Source organism: Balaenoptera borealis, assembly GCF_965194805.1.
Source record: "Balaenoptera borealis genome assembly, chromosome: 3".
Lineage (NCBI taxonomy): Eukaryota > Metazoa > Chordata > Mammalia > Artiodactyla > Balaenopteridae > Balaenoptera > Balaenoptera borealis.
The window spans coordinates 161,308,446-161,332,410 of NC_138866.1; the positions used below are offsets into that span (position 1 = coordinate 161,308,446).

The 23,965-nt window shown below is 54.8% G+C and overlaps 2 protein-coding genes and 1 long non-coding RNA gene across 13 annotated transcripts in view; 1 reads left to right on the forward strand and 2 right to left on the reverse strand.

Moving 5' to 3' along the window:
• Positions 1-1,693: 1,693 nt before the first annotated feature.
• LOC309626483 lies at positions 1,694-5,009 on the reverse strand. 2 transcript variants are annotated; one of them, XR_014243227.1, is made up of 2 exons: positions 3,132-5,009; positions 1,694-2,450 (listed from the first exon to the last, which is right to left on the reverse strand). It is a non-coding gene; the product is annotated as an uncharacterized lncRNA (long non-coding RNA). The 2 variants fall into 2 exon arrangements; XR_014243228.1 differs by having other exon boundaries at positions 3,117-5,009.
• A 9,075-nt stretch (positions 5,010-14,084) lies between these two features.
• The window catches only part of GATA3 (GATA binding protein 3), a 29,815-nt gene continuing 19,934 nt past the window's right edge, over positions 14,085-23,965 (forward strand). For 2 of the 5 annotated variants that reach the window (XM_082387173.1, XM_082387177.1), the window contains exon 1: positions 23,440-23,617. The gene's annotated coding sequence lies outside the window, so the exon portion shown is untranslated. Of the gene's footprint in view, positions 14,295-23,439; positions 23,618-23,718; positions 23,742-23,793; positions 23,933-23,965 lie in introns of those variants that run through there. The other 3 variants (XM_082387174.1, XM_082387176.1, XM_082387175.1) reach the window with 3 other exon arrangements.
• LOC309626466 (uncharacterized protein) lies at positions 15,883-22,402 on the reverse strand. 6 transcript variants are annotated; one of them, XM_082387202.1, is made up of 4 exons: positions 20,198-22,402; positions 19,620-19,885; positions 17,589-17,778; positions 15,883-17,200 (listed from the first exon to the last, which is right to left on the reverse strand). In XM_082387202.1, the coding sequence occupies exons 1-3, from the start codon at positions 20,408-20,410 to the stop codon at positions 17,610-17,612; spliced, it is 648 nt and encodes a 215-aa protein (XP_082243328.1). In that variant the 5' UTR covers positions 20,411-22,402; the 3' UTR covers positions 15,883-17,200; positions 17,589-17,609. The 6 variants fall into 6 exon arrangements, 5 of the variants coding, with proteins under 5 accessions (XP_082243328.1, XP_082243327.1, XP_082243326.1 ...); XM_082387201.1 differs by having other exon boundaries at positions 15,883-17,268; XM_082387200.1 differs by having other exon boundaries at positions 15,883-17,357.

A 23,965-nucleotide genomic window follows, 5' to 3' on the forward strand; every position in this document is an offset into this window, starting at 1 on the left:
CGGTTCCAGGGAGTCTAGGGGATCAAATCTGATGCTTTCAGGGCTGAGCTGCCCCAGAGAGTGAATCCAACCGCAGCTTTCTCTCAGAACCAAAAGGCGAACCGAATTACAATAGCTCTTTCTTATTTGTGACACATGGTGGGGGGGTGGGGGGGAAGAAAGGAAAAGAAAAGAAAGCTTTCGCTAGTACTTTAGGACATATGTAACCTGTGGCTTTTGCAAATAGTCGTTTTTCTACATGGAGAATGAATTCCCCTTAATATTCTTTTTATTAACTGAAACATCATTTTACCCGAGATCCCCATTTACTGGTGGCAAATCTGGGTCACTTTAGAGACCCAGGATCACTTCTCCCATCAAAATTACTTAGTCTGCAAGTTAGGGAAGATTCTATGCTTGGGTCAAACTCCTGCCCTCCTTCTTAGCGTTTTAGCAAAGATAAAATTCAGATGGTGTTTTTAGTAAAAAATGATTGCCTTCTTGTAAAAGATTGCACTAAAGACAACAGCGGAATGATCATTTTTTTTTCCAGCAGCACACAAATTTGGTCTTTGGAACTGGATTTATGAAACAGCTGCCTTTGATGTACTTTGAGGCTTTCGTTTTGGGTGAGTTCTGGACATAGCCTGACTTGGGGACCCATCTAGGTAAAGGATGATGTATCTCACCAGGCAAGACATCGTTAAAGACAGTGAAAAACTAACCGCCTCAGCTTTGAAAAATAAATGTTTATTCAGCCATCAGTTTTGGATAAGACTCTGCAACGTCCAACATGTTGACGGGTTGGTCATCTCTGGCCACCATATTCCTCACAAGTATTGAAAAGCACATTTTTACCTGTTTGTAGCTGCTCAAAAGATGTTTGTGTTGATTTCCCAAGGTTCTGCCACTCTTTTGAAGACTAGATTTCACTCTGTAAAATCCAGTTCCTCAGACCTGCTCGGCTTTTGTGTGGTTGGAACAGCACACCCTGAACAAGTATCAAGGGTCAACTTGGTTCAGAGGTCCGGCTGACGGTTTAAAGTTATTTGGAGAAAATCAGGCGCTGATGTACTATGACATAGCTGTACTCACACACAGAAAATACCTCCTCCTCATTCAAAGGAGCTAAAAATGTAGGTCCCATTTCTGGCTCGTTAAATAAAGTTCCCTGTTGCAGGATTATTTATCATGGTTAGCGGTTGCCATCAGTCATGAAAAGTTAACGAAGACCTATTGGGTTTATCTATAGGCAGCTAAACAAACATATCTTGCTCTTCTGTTATCTTCTTGTTAACAAAGCCCTATCAGGGTGTTCTCAACATCAGCATTTACTGCACAGGGGCCCTTTATCTGGGATGATATATAGGGAGACCATCAATTAGTGTGAGGGTTTGTAGATACCTGCCATATATTCATGAGGGCGAGCGGCTTCCCCGTCTCTTGCTGTCACAGACACGGTGCAGCGCGTTTTTCTAGGTGGTGTCACTGCTCACCTTCTGGGCTTTGGCTGATTTCTGTCGCGGCCATGAAACTGTCAGAGTGCCTTTGGTCCAGGCAGAGCTGTGACTGCAGCAGAGCCAGCGACCAGGGCTGCTGTTCTCAACACACTTACACGAGCCCAGAGGACCAAGGTCCCACGCAGCGATAGTGAGAAAACACACAGAGAAACAGGAGCCTTGGTGTAAGTGTTGCTTTCGCCTAAGCATTTAAAAAAAAATTGTTATTACCCAGTCGCTTTATACAGTTTGGAAGTATTGAAGCAGACACTTTAGTTGTGGGTGTGTAGCTGAGGGAAAAGGGGAGACTGGTCACCGGAATGGCATCTAGAATCTCCAACTTCACTCATTCTGATCCCGCTGTTCGTCTGCATAAAGACCATCGCTGGTTCTCCAGTGCCCACAGGACAAGGCCACGTAGCTTGACCCCGTGACACTTCACTGCCCTGTGTCCCTACCTCTCCCACTCCTCCCCTGCTCAGGGAACTGCCTTTCTCATCCTTTATCAAACTCTCCGGACCCTTTCCCCACCCCAGTGCCATCGAACCTGCCTGTTCACTTCTGGAATACCTCTTGCCCCCTGCACCACTCTGTGAGCTCATAAGCATCCGGAGAGTCAGATCAAGCTTCACAATCTGGTAAACATTCGAAGACACTCCCAAGCATTCTGTCCTCTGGGTTCACACAGCAGGCATTTCACAGAGTGTTTATTGCATCTCGAATGATTTACTTGTTTGTCCTTCTCCCCACTCTACCTGTACACAGAGACAGCTTCCTGCTTTGTGGTCTCAGAGCTTAGCAGGGTGCCCATTATGGGGACACAGTGTTAAAGGAAGGAAGGAGGGATGAATGAAGAAATAGAAAGGCCGGTAACCCCACTGATAATCCGCAGCGCACACTGAGGTCTCCTGGAAGGAAAGAAGTCCCAGGAGCAGGGATGAGGGCTGGTCACGGCCAGACAGGATGCGTCACCTGTAAAACAGGGATAAACCTATCTGACAGGGTGTTCTGAGTTTAATGAGCATTATCCTGTAACTGATATATTTTATGATGGATGCAGTCACTGTTATAATATAACCAGGTTGTTATTGTTACGGCCTTTGGTGTAAGGGCCCCAGCTTCCTGTAACCTGGACGGTCCTTTCCTTAGAACAGAGTTTCAGCAGTTTGGTTTCCCCAAGATAACTCAGCTGCCTGGTGAGTTGTGTGACACGTGGTGCCCTACAACACACAGATGGCAGATTGTCACACCTAAAGCTGACCCTCAGCAGAGACTCCCAGGGCCACCGAGTGTGCTAGCACTATTGTCACCTCCACTTCCTAGCCCGAATGCACACGGGAGCAGGCCCCTGAGGCCCGCTGCGGCCTTTCTCCTCCCATTCCTCGGATGCCCCGAAACCACACTCAGCCCCCCACCCCGAGCCAGGCGTGTTCCCAAGGCGGCAGGCCGTGTCACCTCCGTGGCTGAGCAAAGCACCCCTCGCTCCGGGGGCAGGAAGGAGCTGGGGTCACCCGTGCAAACGGCATCCCCTCTGGCCTTCAGTATCGCCGGCGGGGTCGTGACAGGCCGTGGGCAATTGCGGGCTCGGGGAGGGAAGTTGACCCCTCGCAGCCCCCTGGAGCACCTACACCTGCTGACCTAAGAGCCCCCGACCTTTGCCCCGCCGCTGCACGGCTCTGCGTCCCCGCTGGCGTCTTCAGAGCAGCGAGCCATCTCCGAGGCCCGGTCCTGACGGGAGGGGGGCTGAAGGGGGGGCCGCGACAGGCCGCAGTGGGGGCGACCCTGGCTGTGGGTGAGGCAAGGGTGTCCCCCCCGGACCCCAGGGTGCGCGGGTGCAGGGGCGGCGAAGGCAGTGCCTGGGGCCTGGGGCTGGTGGAGGCCAGGTATTCCCGGGTCAAGGTCACAGAGACCGCTCTGGAGCCCGAGACTCACTCCCTGAGGCCCCAGTGGGTCCTCCCGTGAAAAACAAAGACTGGGAGGGGCGAAAGGGAAGAAAAAGTCAGGAAGGAAGGAAGGAAGGAAGGGAGGGAGGAAGGGAGGGAGGGAGGAACTGGGAGAAGATGGGAAATAGAGGCCGTGCCGTCCCTAGGCCCTCACCACCGCCCTTTGGCTTTGGGGGCCTTGCAGGCTGGGAAGACAGATGTTTGCCGTGCTTGCTTTAACGGAGACCGTTCTCGGGGTCGTGTTCTTGACTGACCGCCCCAGACGGTCCGGTTCTTCCACTCCCCACCTGCCAGCCCCAGCCCCAGGCCGCCGCAGCCGGAAGCCTGGGGACCAAATCCATCCATCTCCGAGCCTGCGCCCCCCTCTGGCCCTTTTCCTGGCCAAACTGGGAACAGAAACCTAAGACCCGTGCGCTCCTGGCAGGTGGCTTCTCGGGAGCCGGGGCGGCCAGCGCGCCCGGAGGGGCCAGCGGGCGCAGGTCCCCAGGAGGGGAGGAGAAAAGGGGTGTCGCCGAGGGAACACTCCGAGAGAGGGGACAGCGGGTGACTATACATAGGAGGGTAGACAACGAAGGGGCCTGGAAAGCCGGTTCCCGTCTGCACTTAGATGCTGCCCCCTCTTCTTATCCCCGAGGTCCCAGAGGTAGCGTCACAGAAGACCTCAAAGGGCAGATGGGGAAGTGGGGGCACCTCTGGCCCCCGCGCGACGGTGGCAGGTGAGGAGTGTCCGCGTGGGGCCCACGCACCTGAGAGCAGTTAGTGCCAACACGGAGCAGGCCAACGATGCCCCCCCCCCCCGCCGTACAAGTGCAAACTAGTTTCTGTGTTGGGGGAAAAGAGAGAATAAAAGTTTAATAAACGTGTGCTGTGTTGTGAACGACTTTGTGACGACCTCTGTTGCCAATGGCCTATGCACGCGGAATAATGGTCTCCTTGCAGACAGGGAAATAGCTTAGCGCTATCATCGTTGCCTCGGTAACCATCAGAGTCCCCATCTAGCAAGAGAGAAATGAGTTATGAAAAGGCTTGAGTGAAGAAGGGATTAACACATGATCCCAGGGACAGTATGTCAATCAAAATCAACTGAGAAATTACACTGCTCTATTTGAGAATTTCTCCGGAACCCGAACGGTAGTGGAGTTGGGTGCGTATTTTCTCTCTCTCTCTCTCTTTTTTTTTTAATTTGAGAAAGAAGGGGGAAAGTAGCTTCGTGATTAGTCTTCGTGACTATCGCTGAGAATTACACTGAGGAGAGGGAAAAACTCAACAAAAGGAGGGTTAACTAGACCCCCCCCCCCAGCCCACCCGGCACGTCCGGGCACCTCGCTCTTGTGTTCCGGCCCCCGCGCTCCTCCTGTCCGCGGCACTCACCCCCCACTCCGCAGGCTAGAAGCCCGGGGGCCAGGCGCTCGGCCTCGCACGGACCCCGAGCTGCGCCCGAGGAGGCGGAGGTGGGGAGCGGGGCACTGGGAGGGGCAGGGCAGGAAAGACAGTGCGGACCTGGCTCACGGTCCTGGAGCCTGAGCGGCAGCCTCCGAAGCAACCTCTTGCCGGCTGCCGACTGGCTCGACTTGATTTTCGACTCAGCGTTCGGCGAAATGAATCGTCGAGTCTGGTGCACACACCCCTCCCCCCCCCCCACCGACCCGCCCGGTAGCCGCCAGCCCTCAGCGCCCACCCCCAACCCCCCAGCTCCTGAGGCTGGCGGCTGAGACGCCCACGCACGCAGATCAACGCGCGTGCAAACACAACCCCCCACCTTGCTTGCGCACAGAGACCTGGGTCTCAAAAATTAAAAAAAAAAAAAAGACACCGTGAAGTCCTAAGGAGCGACCTTGGGTTAATCGATATCTAACCCCGCGCGCGGTGCGCCTGCAGCTCCGCTTTGCGCCCAAAGGGTGAGTCCGCTTGGGCTTCCGCTCTGGCTCTGGAGTCGGGAATTTTGAAGGAAACCTCAATCCGCACCCCCTCCCCTCCCAAAAAGAGGATGCTCTCTTTGGGAAACACTTGAGAGGCACAAGACTGCAGGAGAGAGAGCGCCTAACGAGTCTGGGTGGGCTGGAGCAGGGCACGCGGGACTTCCCTAGACGGCGACCCCCAGAATAATCGAGAATAACCGCCGTTGCTCCTGGAGGCGGAGCCCAGGGCGGGGCAGGGGTGGGGTGGGGGGGAGAACCCTGCAGGCTGGACTGGGGGAGTTTGAAGCTCTCGCTGCTGGAAGTCTGGCCAGCGCCTGTGGCCGAGACGCGGGGGGGTGGGTACCGGGGTCCCCAGGGCGCATGGGGGCTGCAGACCTGGTCAACTCGGGGACGCCCCCCTCCTGATTAACCGCTCTGGGCCTGCAGCCTGCTTTTTCCGCACGAAGAAGGGACCTTGGCCATCCTCTGGTCCTACCCCCTCAATTAGCAGGTGGGGAAACTGAAGCCTTGAGGCAATACAATGACAAAAGGTACCCGTTGAAGCGCTGGAGAAGCGCCCAATTTCTTAACTTCGCTTTAGAAAATTGGCCTCATTATATAAAAATAAAAGTTTTAAGGAACTTTCCTCCAACTGAGAGCCTTGCTTTGCCCTGCGGGGCGAGGAGGTGCGTGGAGGCGCTCTCAGCCCACGTGTGTCTGGGTGTTCATTCCTCATTCATTCATTCACGCATCATTCATTCACTGGCCTTCCCTCCGCCCGCCTTACTCCCCCGCGAGTCCCACACAAGTTTCAAGTCCCGAGCGCCCTGCGCGGTTAACTAAATCGCCTTGACCCCGGCGCTATTTGATATTTGCCTCTTTGACACTCATTTAGGGGCTTGGAGCAGCGACGCAGACATTGGACAACTCCAGCCTGAAACCGAAGCCTTATGGAAGGGGGGGACGGGGAGAACCTGATAGCTGGAAACTCGTTTTCTCCAAAGGCTTTCGGGACATTTTAGCCCGGCTCCAGGTCCTCGGAGCGCCAGGGCGCCGCCAGTGCGGGTGTAAACGTTAAATGTTAGCTATTTGTTCCGATGATTGGCATGGAAATCGACTCTTTCTTGTCTTCTTTTTTTCCTCCTTCTGCCTCTTTCCTTTCCTTTCTCTCTCTCCCCTCCGGATTCCCACAAATACTAATTCAACCAGTGGCTCCTCTAATCCGCCTTCCCTCCCGGCCCCGCCGCCACCCAAGTCAGAAGACTCCCGATTTGGGGAAAACTAACACAACAATAACAAGCCAGGCGAGGCAAGGGGCCACTTTTCTGGTTTCGCTCCACTTCTGGAGGCGACACTATTCAGTGCGACGGACTCCTCGTCTCCTTTTTCTTAGTCCCTTGTATCTTTTTTCTTTTCCTTTTTAAAAAAAATTTTTTTTTGGCCTTTCATTTCTTTTAAACAGCGCTGGAGGGAATAAAGTGTTGGTGGCATATTAGAAATTCAGGAGGGCTGTGGTCTCTATTAACAGAGACAAACAGATGACCAGATAAGGGAGTCGCCTGGTTTCAAAACTTGCAGTTTCTGCTTGAAGGGAGCAACCCAACAGAGCATCTTACCCGGACCCCGACCCGGCAATGACCAGCTGCCCAGAAAGGGAGGAAGGGCCACACAGTTAAGGCTGGGTGCCAACGGCACTCCCCCAGCCCATCCACGTTCCAGATCTCAGCCCAATCCCCCCTACCCCACTCCCTAATTCTCTAAATAAACCCATTCATTCCAGACTCCCCATTTCCGAAGGCTCATCCTACCCCTCCCACACCCTCCCCATCATAATTCTCCATTTCTCTTATTTGTCCTGTCACTACCTATACCTTCTGCCATCATAACCTTTTCAAACTCTGATTAGTGAGGCTTTATTCGCCTCACTCACCCTTTCCTCCGCACCCCTCTCTCCCCTTCTCCCTCCTTCTTAAAAGATTTTGGAGCTGAGAAGATAAGATATGCAATCCTCTATCGGGACTCCTGTAATATTAAAGATCAAACGTGGCATCAATGGAAGACCAAATGCAGAGAGAAACAAAAGGGGGAGGCTAGGAGATGCTCATCAGCTAATTACAGCTGCAAATATTATGCAAATTTATCTTGGCACAGAAATGGAGAAAGCGAGTTTAAGTGTGGAGATAATGCCGGAAAATTGAATGTTCATCTGGGCATGGGAATTGGCCCAGCAGGCTCCATTGGTCTGTTTCATCTAGGGAAGCACCGTTTTTATACTCCTATCAGATCATCTGCTCTTCACCGGTTGGGGCTGAGAAATTAATATTACTTATAATTGATACTTGAAATTCTTGGAGTGATGTGTCCTGAAGAGCAGGGAAAAGAGAGGAAAAGGGAGAGGGGGAAGGGATGAAAAGGAGGCGGGAAGGGAGAGAAAGAGAGGGGAAGGAGAGGCAAGTCCTACAATATTGGACCCAGAATTGGAACTAGACATCTTTTAAGTCCACTGAACTAAGGCCAAAGTGAACAGAAAGAGAAAATATCCCAGAAAATCAGGTCTCTCTCTCTCGACCACCCCCTAAAACCTGAAATAGCTTTATAATCAAGATTCAAGCTTTTAAAATCTATAATGATTTGGCTGCCTACTTGGCTTGAGAGAGTGGGGGCAGGATCAGGAGTGGAGACGTGAACTCCAGATAGCTGGGAACCTACGGTGGTCTCAGGAGAGGCTGCAAGATGGGTAGAAGTGACCAAGTGGGACTCTTTGCAGATCTAAGCAGAGGGAGGAGAGTAGATCTGGCTCTATAGACCCTCACCCTTACTCCCGCCCCAACTGTTCCATTTCCTCCATCTTTACCGGCCTGTATTCAACTTTCTTCAACTTACTCAAAAACTGCCTGGGAAATTATATTCCCAGGAAACAAACTCCATATCCTTACACGTCATAAGTTAATGTTCTTTAGCGTAGGGGAGGAAGGGAGATAATAGAAACTACAGTGAACAGAAAAGAATTCTTAAAAAAAGGATCAAGTCCTCCTTCCCCCTCCCAGTACAAAGTCTACTACAACCTAGAGCAAACGTAGAGAATGTCAGATGAGCATTATTCGGGTGCAAGCCATCCAATTACCAAGAAATTATGATCTGACGTCAGGAGGGACAATTGGAGAGCGAATATGTATGAATCGCCTTTCACTGGTTTGCATATTTGCAACGATTGTTTAATCCAAGCAACAAGAAAGTAATCAACAGGCACAAAAAGCTTAAAGAGCAAATTACCAGTGACTCCTGCCCCTTCTACTTCCTGAAGCCAGGAGGTGGCTAGTGCTGTCAGGGGTAGGGAGGGGACTACGGGTGTAGCCTTGGATTCTGAAATCCATCCTGAAAGAGGCAGAGAGGAAAGCCTGTTGCGTTTAGATGACTTTTGTTCCATGGTCGTTAGGGCAAAAGACAAAAGAAACAAAAATGCCAATTATTGTAACTAATTAACCATTAAATGAGATGTGTGTCCTCTTCTCTCTAACTCTAAAGGAGGGAAGAGATGAGGGTAGGTGGGTGGGGGGGCTCTGCGAGAACAGGCGGATCCACCCACCACTCTGCTCTGGGGGAGGGAAACCTGTACAATTCTGCATGTGTTAATAGACAAAGCCAGAGGAGCTGAATATATATAAAAATATATACACTTTAAAAAAGAGAGCAATGAATACCAAAGAGGAACCTGGAATTGATTTTTTTTTTTTTCTTGTGTACTTGGAATGGGGCTGGAGTGGGCAGCGGGCAGGGTGGGAGCTGTGTTGGGGCAGGAGATGGTGAGGAGAGAAGAAATCTCAGAAAAATTAACATTATTGGTATCTTTCTATATAAAGATGCAAATGGCATTTTATTTCAACTTGGCTCTGTGCTTTCGTCAGTGTTTATGATTAATTATCTCTTTTTTCATAAAAATAAATCATGTTAAAAATTGGGATCTTGGTGCTGGGGAGAAACTAAGCGCTGGTTTCAGGTCGATCTTGTTAATTTCAGCCTGAAATTGACACACTAATTAAAGAGCAGAGCGGTAAAGCACGAGCAGGCAAGATTATACCCAGCTTTTTTTTTTTTTTTTATCAGATCTACCTTATATTTTCCCAATTAAAAACTGCAAAAAGCAGTTTCATTGCCCCGGGATAAAAAATAAGGGCCCCCTTTCACAACGTTGGCCATCACTTTCTACCATCAGATTCATTGTGATGTATTAGATGCAATAAATTATCCCATGTAACAAAACATTGGGAGCTGAAAGGCAGATAATCTGGAAAGCGGAGATAAGGATTCATTATTCCAAATCATTATGAATCCAACGTTGCCTCTGACTTCTTTCTTAATCAGCTCCTCTGATCCTGGATATGTGAGCAGTGCAGATAAGGAAAGAGTCGTTTATAATTCTCCACCTCGTCTAATATTTTAAAATAAAGTCAGAGGCAAGAAAACGCCATAAAACACTGGTGAGCAGGCAAGCACCGAATGAAAAATCACTTCCATGTTATTATATCCACAGTAAGATTTAATTAAAATTCTCCACGTCCACGTGCTTTATTTTCAGATAGGATTTTTTCCCATCACGTAATAATTGATAGGAATTTGCAAACGGGGCTACTTATTTAGGGCGCCTGGGTGGAATAGGTCTGATTTTTTTTTTTTTAATTTCCAGTCATTGCTTTGTGAAACTTTCATTTGAGACATCCATGGTTCCACACCACCCAGCGCCCCCCCCCGCCCCCCGCCCCGCAGTTTTGGTTAGAGAAACACAGGCAAAGTGCCACACCAGAAACTTGAGTTTAATAAAAATGTTCTGTTAAAAAGAAAAAAAAAAGAAAGAAAAATGAAAGAACTAGTGAACGACCCTAGAGGGCCGTTTACTCCCTCTCAACACCCCACCCACCCTACACATTTCTAATAAAATAAATCTCAGTGAGTGTGCTTGAAAGATTGGAACTTTTAAACCAAGGCTAATCTGAGTGTGTGTTTTCGTCTGGCAGAGAGTGAACTTAGACGAACTAAGCCAATCTGAGGGTATATAAAGGACGGTAGAAAAATGGACAAGAGGAATGACGCTGTAGACCGATGCACAGGAGAAAAAACTATTACCTGTGTTTTACGGAAAACAAATGGGATGTGGGAAACCCGGAAGAATAAATATATGGTCCCCCCCCCCACCCCGAGCCCTGCTTAGAACAACTCTAAGTGGCGGCACATTCTTAGTAAGATTGGAGATTCTGCCAGCGATTATTTCTTCCTACGGGGTCTCCTTTTTCTTTATCCAACAGGTGAAGTTCCTATCTGCGCGGCCATCGCAGAGATCCAGGGACACAGTGTTTCTATTATTATCTGTTAGTCATTTACTGATCCATCTTCTACCTCACATGCCCAGCGACTTCCCTTTATAGTTAAAATCCAATCAAACGCCTTAGCTTGTGGGACTGAGGTCCGACGCACCACGGGATTGAAAGCAGTCGATGCTGGTGCCAATTAGGATGGCGTGATTCCCTCCAGGAAGAACCCAAACCCAGCTCAGTCCCCAGGCCCTGGAACCTCAGAACAGTTCTCTCCGTGGTTCAGCCTCTGAATCCAACCCGGGAAAGGAGGATCGCCTGTCCAGGGTTAAGGGATTAAAAGGCCGGTGGTTGGTGCTGGGGGCGGGGATGGGGAGAGTCAGGGGTGCAGGAACAGGTGAGCCGCACCTGAGTGTCCTCTGTATGTGGTGGGGAGCTGGGTCCCTGCCTTCTGGCACTGGCGCTCCAGGCGCTTACCAAGCAAGGATTCCTCAATGAAAAGGCTCACTGGAGAGTCCTGAAACCTTGGGGGTGAAGTCACCCTCTCCCCCTCGGACTTGTTAGGACGGGGCAGCTCTGAGCACCCTGGAATCCGTGGCCCCTCAGCGTTTAACATAGTCGCCCCCGAATAAGAGAGGGTCTTTTTTTGCTGTCTCTTACGCGCAAGTACACACACGCACACACACGCGCAGAGACCTGAACCACGAATCAGCGAGCCAGGGTGGTAGCTTTTGAAATTCAGAAAGCGACTTGTAGCTTCATAAAAGCAACGTCTTTACCGTGTGCATGGGCCGGTGTCCGCGAATCGAATAAATCTTTGGCCCGTCTGGCTAAGCGACCAGCGTCTTTCCTTCACTTTGTTTACTTCTCAGGATAAATTCTCTCCTTTCTTCACCCCCCTTCCCACCCACCGCCCCCCATCAAATCTCCCCCAACCCTCCTGGAATAATTCGCTCCTGGACCCTAATTAGCGGCACTTTCCACCGCTAAGTCCATCAAGATAACAAGAAATGCCCAGCTGGCATTTCTTCTCTGAATCTTGCCCCTGTCTGACCATTAAATTCAAAATCAGTTATATTTTAATTAAGTCCTTTGGATTTTTTTTTTTTTAAGCCCGAGTGTCTTTGGCAGTCGAATTTCCTTAAACTAAGCCTTCCTTTACTGAAGGTAGAATTGGGCGATGGGGGAGCGGTGTGCACGCGATCAGATTTCTCAGTCCCTTAACCAAAGAGTCACTTTAGACCCAGAGACAAGCAAGTGCCCGCGTCAGCAGAAAAGGAACGGGCACAGGGGCCGCCAGACCGGCCGGAACCGGGCGGAGGGTCGCGGGCGCGCGCTGGGGACAGAGTGGCGAGGGTGGGGGTGGGAGGGGTGGCGGAGAGGGAGCCGGCCTGGGGTTCCAGGGGCTGCAGGGCAGGATCCCGATTCTACGGGTAAAGGCTTTCAGGTTGGAGGTGACTCTGTGGTGGGGGAGGGAGGAGGGGGGAGGGGGGAGGGATGGGAGTCTCCAAAGGGCCCAGAAGCCGGAGGGCAGCTGGAGAAAGAGGCAAATGGCCCCACGGGCCTGGTGGACCGCGAGGCGGGGGTACTGCTAATATCCAGTTTAAGGAGACAGCTACCGCCATCTGGGTGATGGATGACCCCTCCTGGGCCCCGGGGTCCTACTCTCCACGAGGCAGCGAGCGAGGAGGAGCGAGGTGGCCTAGGGACCCCGAAGGGCCCGGAATCCCCGCGGCCCAACCCTTGGCGGCCCTCCCGGCACAGCCCACAGCTCCCCGAGATGCGCCAGGGCAACAGGTTGGGGGAAGACTGTCAAAAGAGTGACCTTCTCCCCAGCGATCTCGAAACGCGCGGCCCTGCGGACTCTGCGCCCTGGCGCCGAAGAACTTGGCTCTGCCACTTGGTGGCGGAAGGCGGGGGCAGAGGGCAGCAGGGCAGAGGAGGGGCTGAGTCGGGACGCGAGGTGGACTTTGGGGCCTCCTCAGGGGCAGGGAGACCCCCTTTCCTCTCCTGGCCAGGTCGGCAAACGATATAAGCCCCTTTCTCCAGCGGCTCTCGGCTTAAACCTGGACCCGGAGGATGCCGAGCGGGGCGCAAAGCCGTCGGTGCTGTGTCTGAGTTCAGGGGCTTGAGCGGCTGCAGGCAGGCGGGTCTCCAGGGCGGGGGCAGCAGCCCATCCCCGATCTGGATGCCCGCCACCTGGGCAGCGCTGGGTACCTGCTCTCCTCGACCCTCCCCCACTTCCCTCCGCGTCGCCGCCCCACCTCTGCCCTCTCACTCTGACCCTGCTGACCAATGGCCTCGTCCTCCCCCCAAGGGACAACCACCCCTGAACGCTTGGCACCGTCAAATTGGGCCACTCCTTCCTACCGAACTGGTTCCAGCACAAGAAACTTGTTGACTTCCTGGCCCAGCGTTGGACACATTTTATTTCTCCCCGAAGATTGATTTATTTTTAAAGTCAGTCTCCATATTCTTATTGTATAAATATTGTGAAGGGAAAACTCTACCTGTCAAAACAAATGGATGCTGACCTTTCTACCCCAATGTTTATGGAGTTTCATTTTACTCTTGCCAAATTTATTCATGGCAGAGTCCCTCCTTGAATTATTTTGACCTCCCACCAGCAGAAGTAGGGATGGTACAGGAGAGGGGGGTTTCGAAGGGGAGGGCTGGAGTTTGTTGGGTCCAGTGGGTAGACTAATAGGATCATTTTCTTTCTGACATTTTATCTTCAGAGTGACCTCTGATTCTTGCTCCCTTATCTCGCTCTCCTAGAAGGTTAATTTCCCCTAGAAGTCTTCTTGAAAGAGCTTGGGAACCCTAGAGAGCCCATCCCCAAACCTCTACTTAGTGGGCGCACAGGTATCGCTACCTCCAAATGTTTTTATGGTGACCATGAGGAGAGCCAAAGAGTAGCAAGCAAGCCCAGAGCTGTCACTGGCCACCCTACTTTTCCTTTCACTGGCCAGCTGTGGCTGCAAGTACCGGAAGGTAGCGTGTATTCATTTTTGAAGCGTCAGCATATACAGAAACGGGTGGAACAGTCAGATGGGGGGGAGGACCTGAGGGGCAGAGACCCTGCTAATGGTGGCCGAGAGTTTTACTTCTAGATGCTCCCACTGGGTCCCCACTTCCTCCCAAAATGGGAGGGAAACTCTGCAAAGGCTTTTATATCTATGGTAGCTAATGACCCAGTCAACATTACTGGTGACATTTATAGTGTTAATTCCAGCCCTGCTAGAGACAGTGGACTTTGTAGGTGCCACGGGGCTTGGTCACATTTCAGGCAGTCTTTCCCCATCCCTCAACTCTGCCAGTGCCACACACTCCTGATGTGTGGTTTGCCTGTTTGCAAAAAGGGGTGAAATTCATTCCTCCCTCAGTCTTCCTCCCTCCCTCCCTCCCTCCCTTTCCCTCTTCGCAACCCGGAAGAGCTCCGTTCTCTACAGTGTGCAGAAGGCGGGGGAGGGTGTTCCTAGGAAGGATGCACATCACCCAGGTTTTACTTCTCGCTGGAAGCCCGCGTGAGATGCCGTAAGCAGCTGGGGCGGTGAGGACCTCAGCGGCGACAACAGTGGCGAAGTCTGCCTGTCATTTCTGCCTTCAGACCTCCAGCAAGTCAGGAAAAAATAAAAAACAGCTGGCCGCCGAGAGCAGGCTACCCAGGTCAGTGAATATCACTATCTTCTGTCTCTAACTCTGCAATGGCTTTCCCTGCTCCACGTGGAGAGAATTAAGAGGAGGTCTCCACTCCAGAGAGACAGCTGCCCCTGGAAGAAAGTGAACTAGACCCCAGTCCTTATTGTTCTTTCTGGTCCCTGGAAATCTTTGGCTTTCTGCAATGACCTTGGGCGCGCGTGGTGTGTGCATGTGTGTGTGTCCTTGTTTGGAGGAAAGAGCCAGTAGAACTAGGCATGCAAAGAAAAACTAAACAGAAAAATAAGAGATGGTGGGAATGCTTGGGAAGGGCTGGACATACATTTTCCACTTCAGGGAGGGCAGAGGGTTGGGGAATAGAACCAGTTTGAAGGAGCATCTCAGCCTTCTCCCCAAGGTGGCTGCAGGGTCCAGTGTCAATTTCATGTTTATTTCCCTCTGCCTACAAGTGACTGTTTAGGCTCATTGTCTCTGCATATAATTAAAGAAACAGCTGTGCACTGTGGGTTGAAAGTTGGAGCCCAGATGTGTGGGCATCTGGCATCCCTTGGGGAGCTGGTGGCTGGCAGGCGCCTTTGCTTCCAGGAGCACCCTGAGGTGGGTGAGAAAACCGCAGCCTGGGAGGGAGGGTGTCCAGGGTCCTGGGGAGTGGGAGGGGGAGAGGAAACAAGAACTCTACTTTCTCCCGGGACATTGGACCAACAGACCTCCAAGAAGTCACTCATTCAGAAGCAGTTCCCAACAAAGACAGATAACGTTAAAATGCAAGGGAAGTTGAGTGACTCTGAGTAGGAGAGTTGTTTTTATTCACCTTTCCTTCCTCTCAGACACCGGAGGGTGCTTTGAGGAAGTGGACACGGGTGAGTCTGTCCAGGGCAGGGGATGCAAAGGAGTCTAACCCGGAGGATCTCTCCTCTGCTTGGCTCCCAGTTCACCTGTGCTTTTCCCTTCCTCTGTCACCCACATTCACCAGGGCACTGGGGTTGTGGGGGGAGAATGAAGTTTAAACGGACAGATAATAATAAAGTAACATTTGCAGCCCTCCCATCCCTTAGCGGCTGTGGTAGAAAAGGGGTGTGTGTGTGGAGGGGGGCTGTTGGTTGTGTGACAGGCTTGGGGCAGGGGGTCCCAGTCAGGCTGGTAGAGTCAATCGAGATGGAGTCCTGGATAGGAGATGCTTGCAGGGCCCCAGTGGCTGGTTGTGAGGAGGGGGCTTACCACTAAACCTTTAAAATGTGTGATTCTGAGGGAAGGACTTGCTGCCCATTTGAATCTGGGGTGGGATACGGCATCCAGGTCAGACAAACCAAGACCCAGGTGGGTGCAGACCCAGGGTCTTAGGGGCTCCCATATCGACTTTGCCTGGGACTGGGCAGGAGGCCCAGCTCCCAGCAGTAGCCCTGCCAGGCCTCATGTTCCTGGCTGGAGAAGGCAGCTGGGGTCTGAGGAGCCGGGTGAGTGGTGCACCCTACACAAGCCCTGCACCCCACGGGCCCCCCTCCCTTCTACACAGAATCGCCACCCACCCTGCCCTCCCCCCCACCCCCACGAATCAGGATCAGGGTTGGTCTTCCCTGCCAAAAGCCCGGAGACAGAGGAAGCTGCATTTTGCTTTATTTGTTATGTTCATCCTGCCTTTGTGCCAAGGATACAGGAGGTGGGGGTGAGTCGGGGGATGCAGTGAAGCGGTGGGAGTGGGCACCCGTGGGTGGACGCCCAGCAGCGCAGGGCCACCCCGAGAGGCCTGGGAAAAGGGCAGGTACGCGGGAGCCGGGTGGCTGAGGACCCCTCTTCCGGAGGTTAAGGCAGTTTGCGCCAGGAACCGCGGGAGGTAGCAGGCAATTAGAGATGCAGATGAGGTAGTGGGGGCAGAGTCCGAAGGCCCAGTGCTCTCCGGCAGCCGGTTATTCTAACCATTTCGGCTGCGCTCAGGTGTGGTCTCCTTCTCGGTGTTCCAGCCCTTTCGCACAGAAAAGTGCATTCCTTTTGTGGTGTGTCTTTGTGTGCGGACCAAATATTTCCGATCACCTCTTTTTCTTAATGGTGGGAATAACCGAGCGAGCGGGCCAAGGAAGCCCCGGATCTGGAGTACGAACCCCACTTTTTGTTCCTGGCCGCTGGGCAGCCGGGACTAGAGGTGGTGAGGGGGTGCGGCGGTTGGAAGGAGGAGAAAGAAACGTGGCCCAGGGCGCTCGAGCGGAGCACTCCCTGGGTGTCCGTCGCTGCGGGTGTGCAGACACACGTGTGTGGTTGTTGTTTGGTTTTATATAACAAATTGCTCGGGGTCCGCGAGGTGGCAGGCGGCGGAGAGCCGAGCGCGAGCCGAGGCCGCCGGGGAGAGGCGGCGGCCGGGCGCAGTCCTGGCGAGAGGGAAGGGCGGAGGGTGGGCGCCTCGGAGCCGGGCAGATCTACAGATTTTACCGCGCTCTCCGGCGTGTCCAGAGGAAGACACGAACACTTCGCGCCTCTGCTGTCTGCTGGTCGGAACGGAATTACCTCCCCCCATTTCCCTCTCCCGGTCGTGAAGTCCCCTGCCCTCGAAGCCGTCATTGTCCAGCAATCGACACCCCAATTTTTCAGGCTAGAGAAGTAAAAACACAGTAGCCCCAAGAGAAAGCTCTCCTTCTCCTGAAATGCCAAAATGAAGTGGCCGGCGGAGAGTCGGCCGCGGCGAGCGCTGGGGCTCGGGGCTGGCCAGGGGCCTCTAGAGATGCGCGGCGGTGAGGCGGCGGGCGACAAACCGGGGGCGCTGGGAGGCTAGGGGAGAGTGGAACCGGTGCCCCACGTGCACCCCTTCTGCCCCCAAAACGCGAGGGCCTGTTGTTCACGTGGGTGAATCCCGCACTGCTGACTCCTTTCCTGGCTGCGGTGGCCGCTCCCTTCCCTGGGCGTCCCGGAGGCTACAGCGGTGCGGCCTGAGGCACCCTCAGGACGAGAGCCTGGGGTGAGGCGCCGCTAGCCGCTTCCTATGACAGTGGTGCCGCTGGGGCGGGACAGACGGCCTGTGGCCGCGGAGACGCCGCGGGGACCCCCTGGAGCACCTCCATCCCTTCCCTTCTCTCGCGGCTCCACCTGTCCCCCAGGCCCCCAAAACCAGGAGGGAGGGAGAGCTCGGAGGGGCCCCCTTCCTCCAGGGTGACTCGCATTCCTTTCAACTGGCCCTCAAGGGGAAATCTTTCTCCCCTATCCAACCCCGGGGCTCCCCCCATGGCCAACCCTCTGACATGTGCATTGTTAAACTCGAAAACAGAAATCCCCTGTCGTCTCCCTCCCCCTCCCCCTTTCCGCTACACCCTTACCTACCCAATTTTTATCTCGCTACCATCAGGGTTTTTCTCTACGGGGGAGAAAAGGGTATCGGCAGAGGGAGGGCCAGGATCCCTTGAAGCTGGAGGGCCCGGCCGGGCGGTAGGGGCAGATTGGGAGGGGGTAATCTCCGAGGGCATCTCCTCTCCGACGTCTCTCGCCGCTCCTCCTGGCCCGAGCGGGTTTCCTTCCGAGTTTTAACCGGTGATAGATGAATAAGCGGAAAAAAAAAAAAAAAAGTAAATCAAACCACATACCACCCCCAAAGTGCTGGCTCATTTTCCAGGGCAGGTAGACCCTGGGCCTGGGCGGGTGGGCGTGGGAGCCGGGAGGGTCTGGGCGCGTGCCGAGAGCGCTTTTCGCCCGAGTTCCCGCGGGTTTCCCCCTTGTCGTTTCCACCTATAGCATCTTCCCTTTGCCTGTGAATTTTGGGGTCCCCTTTATTCTGCGTCCCCCCCCCCAAGTTCCCTGCTCGCTGTATTTCCTTTGAACAGAACAGTCAGCACTGCCCACTTCTCTCTCCTCAGCTTGTGATTCCGCTCTCCACTTTCTGCATTTCAGCTCATGCGGGAAAGAGAAAGGGGGCTTGGGTGGGAACTGCAGAGATATCGTAGAATATGTGTGTAGCCTGCGCTGTCCCGGGACGCCGCGCCCGAGCGGGCTCCCCCGCCGTTTCGCTCGCGCAGCCGGGGCCTGGCGGTGGCGCCTCCGGCCGTGTCCCCGGCGTAACCCTCTCGCCCGGCTGCCGGCGAGCTGTTTATACAGCTTTACCTGTGCTATTCTCGTATCCAGTAAAAATCCTCGCCCGGCCACGGTAACATAATCCGAGGGCCGAGGCAGAGGAGGGGGTAGCGAGGCTGGCTCGGTGGAGAGGGAGGTGTGTACGCGCCAGAAGGGGGTTCTCTCCTTTGCCCCTCCTCCCCCAATGGGAAAGGAAATTGGGACAGTTCGGGTGATCGAGGTGGGGGACCCAGGGCTAAGGAGGAAGGAGGCCGGTTTCCACGTCCCTGTTCTCTCTGCTTTTCTTCCTCTAACAAGCACTGGGGACCCGCGCGGTGGCCGCAGCTCGGACGCGTGCTGCCTGCAGGCGCGGCGGTTCCGGGGGAGCCCCTCAGGGCTAGCGAGGCCCAGGACGGGTTTCCCCCCGTCCAGGACCAGGACCAGGACCAGGATCTGGTTGCCCTCACCCCGCTTTCAGCTTGCCTCTTGAGACCTCCCACACCTAAGACAAAACCGGCAAGGCAGGGATCCGACACTTAACCAGGTCTTCCCTTCTGGGCCAGCCACTTCTTCCAGAGCGCCCTAGTCCCGGCCGCAGCCGGCGCATGGAATCGAATTAAACGCCTCTTGGCGCTTATTGTCTCTCGCTAATTGCTCCAACAATGGCCACTATAAAAATGGAGACATCCAATTAAAGGCCCCGCCGGGCCGCGCTCGGCTCCCGGCGACGAACTGGCTGCCGGCCTGAGGCTTGCAGACCGCCCGCGCGCGAACCGGGCTGGTGCGGGGCGCTAGCGCCGGCCTCGGCACCTCTGGCCTCCACTTCCTCCCCAGACGCACAGCGACCGCGACCGGTTCACACCATTTTTAATGACCGATCGCAGCCAAGGAAGATTGATCGGGCTGGAATGGGAAGGGACTTCTCCTCCTCCAGCCCCAGCTCGCCAGAGCCTCGGGGCCGCGCTCCAATTTCTGGCCTTTGCTGTGGCTCTGCGCCCTCCCCGCCCCCAGCCCCGCAGGTCCCTGGCTTCACTTCTGTCTTTAACTGCGCGGCCGGGTCCGCCCAGGCCGGCGCCGCGGCTCCGGTGGGAGGGACGCGGCGGCGCGGCCCGGCTCCGCTTCTTTCTCCCGCCTGCAAATATTTGCTGCCTCTCTGGAAATCCGACTATTTCGCGCGCGCTCCGCTTGCAAAGTCCTTAAGTAAACACGCTCAAATGACCGCCCCAGGCGGCCGAGGCACGCTCTCTCCCCCTGCGCGGGATTAGTAACTTTATGACTTCGACCCCGAGGCTCGGCTTTTCTGGTTACCCTAGGCGGGCAGCGCGCGGGCGCCCGGGGCCGCTCTCCCGGCACCTCGGCCCCGCGGAGCTCGCCTGGACGCGCCTGTCGCCAGGCTCGGGTGGGTGACGCTGGCCGCGTGGATCTCCGCTCTCTGGGTCCTGAGACCCCAGGGGTGAGCCTGGGGGTACGCTCCTCCCCTCTGCACCGCGGGCTCCGGTTCCTTTGCGGGACTGGGTTCCCCACTTGCATCCGAAGAGAGCTTCTGAGCTCCGGGGAGGGCGGGTGGGAGGGACCTGAACAGGGGGGCATGTGTTTGGGGTGTGTGTGTGTGGGTCCCAGCTTACCCCAACCCAGGAGAGAAAGTAAGGCTCCATTTCTTACCCATTCCCCAAGAGGGCACACACACCCCGCTCAACGTGACGCCTGAAGCAGCCACCTCGAGGCCTGGCGTTTCAAATAGGCCAACCCGCTCCCGCCGCCCCACGCACAGCCCAGGTACCAGCTCCGGGCGGCGGGGGATGGGCGGTGGCTGCGCTGTCGCCTGCTCGGCTCCGGGATGCTTGCCCCCAGGGTCCGAGGCATCCAGACCTCGGCCAGCCCCTTACCCTGGTGAGGGAGGCCTCGCGCTCTGCAGGAGCCCGGGGCCCTGCAGCGGTGGTGGCGGCGGCGGCGGCAGCATCCTCCCAGGTCTCCACCTCTCTTCCTCCACCGGAGCTCCGCCGGTCGCTCCCGGGGAGAAGAGGGGACTCGCTAGACCAGGCCCGGCCCGGGGTCCTGGCTAGGGGTGCCTTCAGGTCTGTAGGAGGGCGCTGAGGCATCTCCACAGGAGGCCAGGATTAGCTTTGCGAGCTAAGGCTGAGGGGGGCTCAGGACCACCTTTCCCCCCTTTCGCCGGGCCTCGAGCCCCCTCCCCTCCCCCACCCTCCTTCGGAGGAGGAAGCCCGGCCTGCATTCGCCGGCGAGGCGGGTCAGGCCGGCGCCTGGCCTGGCCCAGACCCCCGCAGCCAGGCTCTCCGCCTCAGGCCACGCGCCGCAGCCTCTCTCCGGCCTGGCTCCCTTCCCCCTTCCTTCCCCCTGGGTCCCGGGGCCGACCTCGGCCCTCCCTCCCCAGTATCCCCCTCCTCTCCTTTTCCCTCCCCCCCTGCTCTGTGCTCCTGGCTCTGGGGCTGGGCCCGTGACGTCAAACCCAGTGTGGCGTCGGCGAGACTGGCCGGCGCGGGCCATCAAAAGAGCAACGTCCTCTTTCCCAATTACCCACTGTCAGTCCGGGAACAGGGGCGGACCGGCTGGGAATTAAATGTTAAATACCCCCTACAGGCTGGCTCTATTACACGGGGCATCCAGCCACAGCCCCCCACGCTTCCCTGCCACTTCCAAACCACCCAGACCAAGAGGGGCTTCAAGATCTTTTATTTTTCCAAGGGTTGGGGGTGAATCTTGAGCTTACTGCAGCCTGACTCGGCGCTTGCGATTTAATTAAAATGAATAATGCCCCCCCCCAAAAAAGTTTTGTCTGTTATCAGAGAGGCGCCGCTACACCGGAAGGCCTCCTTCTCAGATATTTTTCTCTTTGTCTTTTAAAATCGGTCTTAGCCTCGGGAGTTAACATTTTCAAGTCCTGGCGTCAGCAGTTTCTCTCTCGGAGGATGGGTCCCTTTTACTTCCCGGGCTTTCAGTTCTCGGCGTAGAGGACCAAAGAGCTACGTTTGGGATTTTCCGCGTGGCTTTGAACTGGGGTCCGGCTAGTGTTGCCTGGTCTTAGACCGACGCGCAAAGATGCTCTTTTCATTTTTTTCGCCTCTGCTGCCATCCTTAATCTTAATCTCGGGGATTTTAGCAAAAATGTGTATGCGTTCGTCTGTCCTTGTTTATGGAGCGGTTTCCGGTGAATGTTAGAAACTAAATAATTAAAAGGTTTGCAGAGCGCCGTGAGCAGGAGGAGAGGCTGGCAGCTTGACTGGCCCTAGAGAGACGTGGTCGGAATGAGGGAAAATCGATGCTCTTTTACTGGGCCGCCCTAATAAACAAGGACTAAATGGGCTCAGGAGAAACATGGGGGAGGGGGGTTAATTTAGGGATTTTCTTCCTGTTCCGTATCTAGAAATTCAACCCTGGTTTCTAACGAACATAAGATTTAAGAAGACGGAGACTCAAGAGAAGCTCCAATTCCAAGTTGGGAAAACCCACGTTTCCACCATTTCTTCCAAATAAAATTTACTAGTCTTTCTACGAGAATTGTATATTAAAGCAGGACACACACCCCACACCAAGTAAGGCTGAGTGTTGATGTTTTTCCTTCACCGCACGAAAAGAATCCTCTAGAACTTACTTTTAGGAACGGTCTCTTCTATGTCGACTTTTTTGTGTGTGTATTTGTAGGGAACTTTTATGGGGCAGAGAAGCGAAGAGGGAATAATGCCTTCAAATAAAACCCCAAAGCAAGCTCTTAGTACCGTCCGTGGGAAAGCCTGCGGAAGAACCCACACTCTATCCTCGCACACATTCCCCTGGGGTGAGCCACGGGTGGAACCTGAGTCTTCGCTTCCCGCCTGTCTCTTGCACACCCGGGCCGCGTTCTGGGGCCAGCCGGCTGCAGGAGCCTGAGCGCCGCTAGGGGATGCAGTGGCTCAAAGCACCGAGAGAGGCCGGGGAGGTTGGAGCCCGCGGGGCCGACCAATCGCGGCCCGGCCGCAGCCTCGCGCGCTGATTGGCCCCTTCCCGGCCACGCCCCGTGCGCCCCGCCCCCCCTCGCGGGGCCGTGTCTGAGACCCGCTCCCTCCGCTCGGGGCTGCGGGGTCTGACCCGGCGAGCCCCGCGTTCTGCGGGACCCGGGGGAGGCCGCCGCTGCCCTGCCCGGCGGCCGGGGTGGGGGTCGGAGGAGGGGGCTGGGGAAAAACGCCGGGAGCGGGAGTTAAGTAGGGCCCTGGGCGGGGAGAAGGGAAAAAGTTGGGTAACCGGAGTGAAGACCCGAGCGCTTTTCTCCCCACCCGCTCTCTCTCTGCTGGGGGAGACAGAGCCTCTCGCCCCCTCTCCTTTTCATCCATCACTATTGTCACTCAAGTCAAAAAGCACACATTGATTACAAATATTAGGTCTGGAAAGGACAGCTGCAACAGCTGAAACATTCGAGAGGCTTATTAACGCAAGAGGCTGGGAGAATGTTGACCACGACCACCAAAGTATCACCGACATTTCAATCAAAGACAGATTTTTTTTTTTTTTTTGCCCAATTTCTCAATCCCTAGGTGAGAGAGGCACATCTCCAAGTACTATGACATTACATTTTTTTTTCCTGATCACTTTTACTTGCACAGAGACCCCACATCAATAAACTACCCCATACCCTGGATTGAATGCAAAAAATGTTTGCTCATTTTAAAAGTCTGAAAAAGAAAGGCCGCCTGTAGAAATAAACTTTATGAATGGGGCAGGCCGGTTTCCTCGGCACGGAATAACCTACCGAGCCGGAATGAATTGGCAGGAGCTGGAGCCACATTTAAAGGGCCAGAGCGCGAATTCCCTCCGGCCCGCCCCCTCCGCCCCGAACCCGGGTGCGCCTCGCCCACCCGCCCCGCCGCCCCTCCGCCCTGGCCGCCCTCCGCGGCGCCCCTTTCCGGTCAGTGGAGGGGCGGGAGGAGAGGCGGGGGTGGGGGGGGCGGTGAAGTCCTGAGCGGGTTTGGGTTGCAGTTTCCTTGTGCTGGTGATCCTGTCCCCTCCTCGCCAGAGCCAGGCTCCTCCCCCGTCGGCGCGGATGACACTAGAACCTCCTTAAGTTCCGTCGCGCCACAGCTGTCTGCGAACACTGAGCTGCCTGGCGCCGTCTTGATACTTTCAGAAAGAATGCATTCCCTGTAAAAAAGAAAAAAAAAAAAAAATACTGAGAGAGGGAGAGAGAGAGAGAGAGAGGAAAAAAGAGAGAGACGGAGAGAGCGCGAGACAGAGCGAGCCACGCAATCTGACCGGGCAGTTTCTGCTCTCCCAGGTCACACGCCTCCTCCTCCTCCTCTCTGCTCCTCGCTACCCAGGTTGGTACTGGCGACTTTTTTTTTTTTTTTTTAAGTTTGATTTGTTTTCTCTCTCCATTTGGGAGGACTTTAAAACATTGAAAACTCAACCCTCCTCTTTTGGAGAGTTTCTGGAGGCTGGAAAGTAGGTCCTGGGACCTGGGTCCCTGGAGGGAGGGAGTTGTCGTCCAAGTTGGAACCGCTCAGTCAGTCCCGGGTTCCCGGGAGAGCCAGGCTGCTGGGGATGTATTTGGGAGTCATTCAGTCCCCCGCTGCCTCCCGGTTTTCCGACCTCCGGAGGGGGCGTGCGCGTGTGCGCGCGTGTGTGCGTCGTGTGTGCGTGTCCCGGGGGCGCGGGCGCGGGGCCGG